General features: G+C 36.1%; 1 protein-coding gene across 1 annotated transcript; it reads left to right on the top strand.

Moving 5' to 3' along the window:
* The first annotated feature begins 4,660 nt into the window (after positions 1-4,660).
* On the top strand, positions 4,661-8,794 carry LOC120565605 (caspase b-like). Its single transcript, XM_039811511.1, has 3 exons — positions 4,661-4,801; positions 6,653-6,911; positions 8,583-8,794. Exons 1-3 carry the CDS (start codon positions 4,661-4,663, stop codon positions 8,729-8,731), a joined length of 549 nt encoding a protein of 182 aa, XP_039667445.1. The 3' UTR covers positions 8,732-8,794.
* The last annotated feature ends 922 nt before the right edge of the window (positions 8,795-9,716 follow it).

Raw genomic sequence — 9,716 nt, 5'->3', positions numbered from 1 at the left:
AGTCCTAGGGGTCAGCCCTATGTTCCCACATTTCTATGAATTTTTTTTTCACTGAAAATTAGGCCCTATGTTCCCAGGGTTAGGGTTAGTTACCAAATTTAGCTAAAAGCTACATTCCTTCTGTAGTCCATTGCTACTGGATAATAGGTTGGGTGTAATTGGCTACCAAATTGGGAGAAAGGGGGATAAAACTTGATAAATTTTTATGAAAAAGGAAATGTGGGAACATAGGGCCTAATTTTGAAAATACATCTTAGAAATATGGGAACATAGCCACACTCTCAAAAAAGTCATAGTATAGTATGTCGAAAAAAAGTTTAAAAAAAATGTTGTAGTAGTATGTTAAAGTCATAGCATAGTATGTATAACAAAAGTTACCAACAGTCATAGTATAGTTTGTCAAAAAAAGTAAAAAAAAGTAATATTATAGTATGACAAAAAAGTTTTAAAAAACTTCATAGTATAGTACGTAAAAAAATTCATAATATAGAATCGAAAAACTCTTAAAACGTCATAGTATAGTATCTCAAAAAAGTCCCCAAAAGTGAACAGTGATAGTACAGATAGTACAGTAAGTTGAGAAAAGTTTAAAGAAGTCATAGTATAGTAGGTCGAAAAAAAAGCCCCAAATTTATGTCACGAAAAAGTCATAGTAGAGTATGTTGATTCAAATTCACAAAGTCATAGTATACTATATGATGAAAAAAAGTCAAAAAAGTCATAGTATAGTACTTAGAAAAAAAGTCACAAAAAAGTCATAGTAGAACGAAAAAAAGTAGAAAAAAGTTGTAGTACAGTATGTAGAAAGAATCATAGAAAAAGTCATAGTTCAGTAGGTTGAAAAAAAAATGCCAAAAAGTCATGGTATAGTACGTCAAAAAAAAGCCATGAAAAGGTCTTAGTATTGTATGTCGAAAATAAGTCGTAAAAAAGTCAGTATAGTTAGTCTAAAAACGTCATAAAAGTCAAAGTATAGTATGTTGGAAAAAAATCAAAAAAAGTCATAGTATAGTATGTCAAGAAAAGTCATTAAAAAGTCATAGTATAGTTGAAATAAAGTCTGTATAGGTAATAAAATGCAATCATAGTATAGTATGTCAAAAAAGTCCCAAAAAGTTATTGTATGTTGAAATAAGTAAAATAGTCCTAGTACGTTGGAAAAAGTCACAAGAAAGTCCTAGTATAACAGAAAAAAGTAGAAAATAAGTCATGGTATAGTACGTCGAAAACAGGTATTGTATGTCGAAAATAAGTCAGTATAGTTAGTCTAAAGACGTCATAAAAGTTATACTATAGTATGTTGAATAAAGTAATAAAAAGGCAAAGTATAGTATGTTGAAAAAGTCTTAAAAAAGTCAGAAAAAATACTATATGTTGGAAAAAGTCATAAAAAGTCATAGTATAGTATGTCGAAAAAAGTCATAGTTTCTCGAAAAAAAGTTGAAAAAAGTAATAATATAGTATGTCGAAAGAAAGTCTAAAAAGTCATAGTATAGTATGTAGAAAAAAGTAAAAACATGCCTGACTGTACACTCTGTTTTATACTTCATCATATGAGAGAGCAATAACAACTTGTAACTCATTTATATATATATATATATATATATATATATATATATATTATATTGGAATTGTGGCTGAATTTATCATCATAAACGTTGGTCCAAAGGGCCTTTACTATGTTAGTTGGTGTATCTTAAGTTTTTATAAACACACCTTTATCTGACTGTAGTTTCATTTGTTGCAAAAATGTGCTACTGGTACAGATTTAATTGGGGTTATCTCTTTCTAAATTAAAATAGTTTTACTACTGCAGTCTCGTTTGGTTTTTTAGGGGTTGACGACGTGATTATGTATTGTGTGTGGATGTTAATAATCAACAAGAAAGTTGTAAAGACTTCTAAAAGTCTTTCTGTTTCTGTATGAGCAATTCTTGTATCGCAGCTGAAGCTTGAATATCAAATCATTTTGCTGCATCACTGATGAAGTTCAGGTATGGGGAGCCTGGCCTGAAGGTGAGTCATGTTTCCACTACTTCTGACTTTGTATTGAACTGTTGGCATCAATAACCTGATGTTATTAATCTGGTTGAATGTATATTTGTTGAAATGTACTGCAGTGTATCTTTCTACCAAATTGCTTCACTCAGTTTTTGGTCCTGGAAGAAAAAACTGTGATGATTCTCTGAATCATCCAGTCCTTCCAGAAACATGCAGAGTTTTTTTGTGATTGTTGCGGGCAAAAATCCTTGACTATTCGGCATGTTTTCTTAAAAAATGCGATGGAATATGCATTTGAGATAAATAATATGCGATAAAATTGCGGGAACTTGCAAAAACTGTGATTTGATGAAAAAGAGAAAGAAAAGTGATTCCACCCCCCCCCCCACCCAGCACCCTGCTTTTCGATGATGTTCACGTCGCGTAATTACATCACTTCATAACGTTCCCATGGCAACAGGGGAAAATGGCTGCTCTTGTGTGAAGTAAACGCAACATTTTTCAACTTTCTGCTAAGATATATTATGGGACTTTTTTGCAATGAAAATGTGGGGATTATGAAATCATACAAGCACCGCATATTTTGCGCGGAAATCGGCAATTTATGCAGCGAAAGTGCACCGTATTTGAAAAAATGCGATCGCATAATCACGTTTTTCTGGAGGGACTGAATAAGGAAGTGACTTGAACTTGAATATCTATTCTTCAGATTTAAGATTGAGTTTTTTTTTAAGTCCTGGAATTTTGTCAGTCTGTAAGAATGACAACTGCCTTAGCTTTAGTGTCTTCAGCATCGGTTTAAAAGGCAGCATTTTTTTTTATAAATCTTTAAATTTCTGTGAGTGATTTTTATATGTAAGATATATGTGTGTATGTTGTGTTATGGTTGTCTAAGCTACTGGATGCCTAAAATTTCCCCCAGGATGAATAAAGTATCTGTCTGTCCATCTATCTATCTATCTATAGCAGCAACCCTCCATCACCCTACTCAATCACAGCACTTGTTGCATTGCTGTCTTCACTGCATCGTTTGTTATCATTATCAGGGCTGTTCATTTCATCCAGCTGGTTTTATTTTTATTAATTTGGACATATTCACACAAAGTGTGACGTGATAGGTTAATATTGCCGTGTGTCCCAACGAGGAGGATGATAAGAATATTTTATCATAATGAACTAACATACATTTTCATCACCATCCATTCAGTGCATGGACTTTGCAGCAAATCTATGATTGGAATTTAGGATTTGAAGATTTGACATACATGATACATTCAAGTCAAGTTAAGTCAACTTTATTGTAATTCTGCAATATGTGCCGGACATACTTTCTCTCTTACCCACGGTGCAATAAGGACACGTACAACAAGTATAATATATAAAAGATACAACGTTGTACTGCAATAAACTTGGCCTTAATGATTGGTGTGAAATGCATGCAGGAATACTAGTTCTACACTACTAAAAGTTCACACAAGTCAACTTCGAAAGAATCCATTATAAAATGTAAGGAGCACAAACACTTGCAGGCATTTGGCTCGTTCTTGGCTTGTTTTCTTACCAATGACAATGACGGAATTGGCCACTTTAGCAAATGTACGTTTAAATTACCAAGCCCTGGCCATTTAAACCCTGGTTTCCTCCTTGTTAGAAGCAAAAGAGGAAATAGTGTCAGTTATGTTGTTATAAAGCCATAAATTCCACAGATGGGGGGCAGGGTTGAATTATGTGGACCCGTAAATGACAAAAAGAAAAAACTACGCAAAAGCAATAGGAGTGATTGCATTTTGAGTGGGTTGTGGGTCCAAGATGACTATTTTGACGTATGAAATTTTAAGTTTTTTTTTCACTTTCCAGTTCGGGCCAGTGGGAAAAAAAGCTCTACTTGCCCAAAGTCAAGTTTTACTTTTTATTAGTAGTTATCAAATAACGACAAAGACTGAAGTAATTTTTTTATATTTGATCTTTATTTACAATGTATAAACACATCATGGAGAGTGGCATGGATGAGTTAAAGTTTAGACTGAAAGTAGAAGCTATTATTTATAAAAAATAATATTAAGGCCAACGGCACATTCAAATCATTCAATAAACATTCTCCAAGGTGGGCAAGAGAACAATAACGTCATTTATGATACGATAATGCATCTTGCACTCTACTTTGCACTATTACTTTTTGCACTTTACATCCCACTCCATGTGTACTTATATTATGTCTTATTTGTAATTTTGTATATTATGTTGATATATGGCAATATGTATATTGCTGTCTCTATTGTACAGTATGTGTTTATATAACTATTTGTCTATGTATAGAGAGTTAACACCTACCGAAGTCAAATTCCTTGAGTATGTAAGTATACTTGGCCAATAAAACTGATTCTAATGATCGTAAAAAATGAAAATGAATGAAAAAAAATGAACCACGTGCCTGAGCTTCCAATGTATTGAGCAGCAATGAATGGCCATCACTGCCCACAACCAAAAGATTCAAGAAAAAAGAGAGAATTTCCAGCGCCTCCTAAAATGTGTGGCGTTCCAGAGCAAGCAGGAAATGATTACTATTATTTTTGTCATATTGCAGTATATGAGACTTGTCCCATCAGCCCGTCTTTCATGCTACTTTTCTGTTTCTTTGTTTAATTTTTAGTTGCTACAAAATGAGCCAGTCAACAACTGAGCCACCAGCTGAGATTGAAACACGGACTAAAGAAGAAGTCGTCATTGAAATATCAACAAAAGATGAAGATGACATTGAAACACGCATCGAAGAGGACGTCCACAACAGGCTGATGACAGAGGTCAAAGTTCAAAATCCAATCCAAATTTATTTATAGAGCACATTTAGAAACAACAACAGTTGACCAAAGTGCTATACCACCATCAGAAAAACAGAAACAGAAAACAATGATCACAAAAACAACAAAAAGACAACAGTTTAACAGCAAAATGATAATAATATAGAAAGGCAACTATTGTTCATTAGATTAGTGCAGAAAGGTTCATTAAAGTATAGAGAGGAGAAGTTGTAATGGCCTGCAAAAAGATATATATATATATACTTAGGAATACAATATGTTTGTATATCAATTAGAAATACAACATACTGCCTGCTGATGTGTCTTTTGATTATAACAAAAGCACTCATGAATTCACGAAACCTTAAATATTGCTGTCATTGTATTTGTAGTTTAAAGGTCCCATGGTATACAAATTTTAGGTTGAGTTTTTTTTTTAATATGACGTTTTTTAACATTAAAATGCGTTCCCCCAGCCTGCCTATGGTCCCCCAGGGGCTAGAAATGGTGATAGGTGTAAACCGAGCCCTGGGTATCCTGCTCTGCCTTTGAGAAAATGAAAGCTCAGATGGACCAATCAGGAATCTTCTCCTTATGAGGTCATAAGGAGCAAGGTTACTTTCCCTTTCTCTTCTTTGCCCGCCCAGAGAATTTGGCCCACCCATGAGAGAGAGAGACATCATGGCTTTCAAACGAGCAAAGAGGCAGTTGTTCAAGGCCACACCCCCACCCTCCACCTTGCCCCCCCCCCCCCCCCCTTCTCTCCTGCTCAATAGCATTTAAAGCTACAGACACAGAAATGGCACATACTAATGAAAAATGATTATGGGACTGGCTCTAGTGGCTGTAATTCTGCACCAAGGCTGAATTTCGGGAAACAGACTTCAGATACAGTATTAGGGGACAACTAAGGTCTATATAAAAGAGACTTCAGATACAGTATTAGGGGACCACTAAGGTCTATATAAAAGAGACTTCAGATACAGTATTAGGGGACCACTAAGGTCTATATAAAAGAGACTTCAGATACAGTATTAGGGGACCACTAAGGCTTCTATATAAAAGAGACTTCAGATACAGTATTAGGGCACCACTAAGGTCTATATAAAAGAGACTTCGATACAGTATTAGGGGACCAATAAAACCTATATAAAGAGGACTTCAGATACAGTATTAGGGGACCACTAATGTCTATATAAAAGAGACTTCAGATACAGTATTAGGGAACCACTAAAGCCTATATAAAAGAGACTTCAGATACAGTATTAGGGGACCACTAATGTCTATATAAAAGAGACTTCAGATACAGTATTAGGGAACCACTAAAACCTATATAAAAGAGACTTCAGATACAGTATTAGGGGAACCACTAAAGCCTATATAAAAAGAGACTTCAGATACAGTATTAGGGGACCACTAATGTCTATATAAAAGAGACTTCAGATACAGTATTAGGGGACCACTAAGTATAAAAGAGACTTCAGATACAGTATTAGGGGACCACTAAGGCCTATATAAAAGAGACTTCAGATACAGTATTAGGGGACCACTAAGGTCTATATAAAAGAGACTTCAGATACAGTATTAGGGGACCACTAAGGCCTATATAAAAGAGACTTCAGATACAGTATTAGGGGACCACTAAGGTCTATATAAAAGAGACTTCAGATACAGTATTAGGGGACCACTAAGGCCTATATAAAAGCATCCAAAAAGCAGCATGTCATAGGACCTTTAATTAAAAACATGTTAACTATGTAATATGTGCCAAGCAGAAGAAATTCAATAGCTAAAATGCATAAACAGATATGAAAGGAACCTGTCCAACTAATTTCTCCTGTTCTGTTTCTGCAGAACCCAACTGTGGTAATTAAAAACACCCTGGATAAACTTGGGAAAAAAAGGCTAAAATCTTTTAAATTCCAACTCAATAATCACAAGGCAAAAGGCCTTGAACCCATTGCCCGGAGCAAACTGGAGGATAAGGACGCCAAAGACATCGCTACGTTAATGGCCGAATACTATGGACGCGAAGATGCGTTATCAGTCACACGGGATATTCTCCAAAAGATTGATCAGCGTGATCTTGCTTCTCAACTTGCCAGTGACAATGGTAAGAAACGTGCAACTTGCGCATTAGCTGTTCAAAATCAAATATTCCTAAATATTTGTATATTACAGTGTTTCCTTTAGGATTTTTTTAGCAGTGGGGGCAAGTCTGTCGGACCCACTGCTGTGACGTTTTTCGTGGAGCTGTTCGTTTAATAGTTGACTCAGAAGAAAGTGAACCTTTTGACAAACTACATCAACAAAACAGTATGTGGAGTTAAACTGGATGGGCCCAATAACCTCTGAATAGTTCTACTTGTTGTTGAACTGGACGGGTCCAATAACCTCAGAATAGTTCACTTTTTATATATTGAACTACGGCTTATGTTTGTTGTTAAATACGGGTCATAATGATAGTTTACTTGTTGTTGAACTGGACGGGTCCAATAACCTCTGAATAGTTCTACTTGTTGTTAAACTGGATGGGTCCAATAACCTCTGAATAGTTCCACTTGTTGTTAACCTGGACGGGCCCAATAACCTCTGAATAGTTCTACTTGTTAAACTGGACGGGCCCAATAACCTCTGAATAGTTCTACTGGTTGTTAAACTGGACGGGTCCAATAACCTCTGAATAGTTCTACTTGTTGTTAAACTGGACGGGCCCAATAACCTCTGAATAGTTCTACTTGTTGTTAAAATGGACGGGTCAATAAGCTCTGAATAGTTCTACTTGTTGTTAAACTGGACGGTCCAATAACCTCTGAATAGTTCTACTTGTTGTTAAACTGGACGGGCCCAATAACCTCTGAATAGTTCTACTGGTTGTTAAACTGGACGGGTCCAATAACCTCTGAATAGTTCTACTGGTTGTTAAACTGGACGGGTCCAATAACCTCTGAATAGTTATACTGGTTGTTAAACTGGACAGGTCCAATAACCTCTGAATAGTTCTACTGGTTGTTAAACTGGACGGGTCCAATAACCTCTGAATAGTTCTACTGGTTGTTAAACTGGACGGGTCCAATAACCTCTGAATAGTTCTACTGGTTGTTAAACTGGACGGGTCCAATAACCTCTGAATAGTTCTACTGGTTGTTAAACTGGACGGGTCCAATAACCTCTGAATAGTTCTACTGGTTGTTAAACTGACGGTCCAATAACCTCTGAATAGTTCTACTGGTTGTTAAACTGGACGGTCAATAACCTGTAAATAATCTTGTTAGGAATTGTAGTTTTTAATACGGGTCCAATAACCTCTGAATAGTTCTACTGGTTGTTAAACTGGACGGGTCCAATAACCTCTGAATAGTTCTACTGGTTGTTAAACTGGACGGGTCCAATAACCTCTGAATAGTTCTACTGGTTGTTAAACTGGACGGGTCCAATAACCTCTGAATAGTTCTACTGGTTGTTAAACTGGACGGGTCCAATAACCACTGAATAGTTATACTTGTTGTTAAATTGCAATGTGAGCAGCAGCCAACAGGGGGTGCATTATGTTGGCAGGATAATTTAAAAGGCAACAATGACTACATTGTGCGTCTGCCCTATTTCTGATACCGTGGAGGGAGAAATTTTGCCGTGGCGGGCCGCCACTACAAAATCAACATAAATTTTGATGAAACACTATTATATTTTCAGAAACTTATTTTGCCTGGCTATAACTATTGGTTTGCTTTCTTATCATTACAGTAACTTAAACATTAATGATTTCATTCTTTTGTTTACACAGGAACGAAGCAGAGTGACACAAGTTCTGCTGAAAGTGAGGAGAACACAGAGAACTCAGGGTCACCGTCCAAAACAAAACGTAAAAAAAAGAAAAAACGCTGTCTTTGTTTCGTAAATGTCAAAATACATTTACCATCATGCTTTGACTAGTTATCCTAATACTGCAGTGGCAGCCAAACAGAATGATACTCATTGATTGATTTTAAATGTACACACTTTCCCAGTACAATCCATCTCATAGTAAAGTCGGACCAAATAGAACCAACAAACAGACAGACACGCAGCTGCTGGCATGGCCAAAGTTCTTTCACAAAGCAATGCAATAACAACTGGCATCTGACTGTGTTGACTAATCAAATACATGCCAAGGTATATTCCTGGAAGATTACTTTATAACCTGTATCTAATGTTTAACTTGTGATTGTCACGACGGAAAATAAAATTATTTCTGCAGTTATAACTTTCCAGAGTTGTAAAAGTCTGTCATTATGCTGTTTTAGTTTCTGATCAATATTAAAAAGTGGAAACCTCAAAAGCCAGAAAATCTGACCCCAATAATCTCTCTAAATTCTAATCTCCAACGTATTCGTTCGTGATGACCCAAAAGACCAGAAACCTCGAAGAATCACTGAGACGTTTAAATAAGGTTAACACTTCTTTAGTAACAGCATTTTAAAATATGAAAATAAAACATGCTGGCCAAAACATGCAGGCCATTACTGTGACTCCTCGTGTCCACCAAGTTATGAGCAATAGTTACGAAGGTCCAATCCTTTTTATTCTCTCTCTGGGTTCAGTCCTCCTGTGTGTCCTCAGGATGTGGGGGGTTTGCTGTCTCAATGCCCCCAGTCAGGCCAGATGTCTCCTGTCTTGTGCCTCCTTTTCCCTTCTTCGTGAACTTTTGACCAGGCATAAGTACACACATTCCTATGGCTCTTATCCTGTCATTAAATGTTCACTCCTAGAAGACATTTCCTTTCCCACAGAATACACACATGGTAAACTTTAAACAAACTATATAACATATCTGGGTAAAATTCATCTCTTCATTATGCATCACGGATGTTTTTCTCAAACTGGACTCCATAGATCAATTTTCATCCTCACCTGTAGCAAATCCCCAACACAGCCACTA

Source organism: Perca fluviatilis, chromosome 9 (genome assembly GCF_010015445.1).
Source record: "Perca fluviatilis chromosome 9, GENO_Pfluv_1.0, whole genome shotgun sequence".
Taxonomy (NCBI): domain Eukaryota; kingdom Metazoa; phylum Chordata; class Actinopteri; order Perciformes; family Percidae; genus Perca; species Perca fluviatilis.
This window is presented reverse-complemented; position numbering and strand designations above follow the sequence as displayed.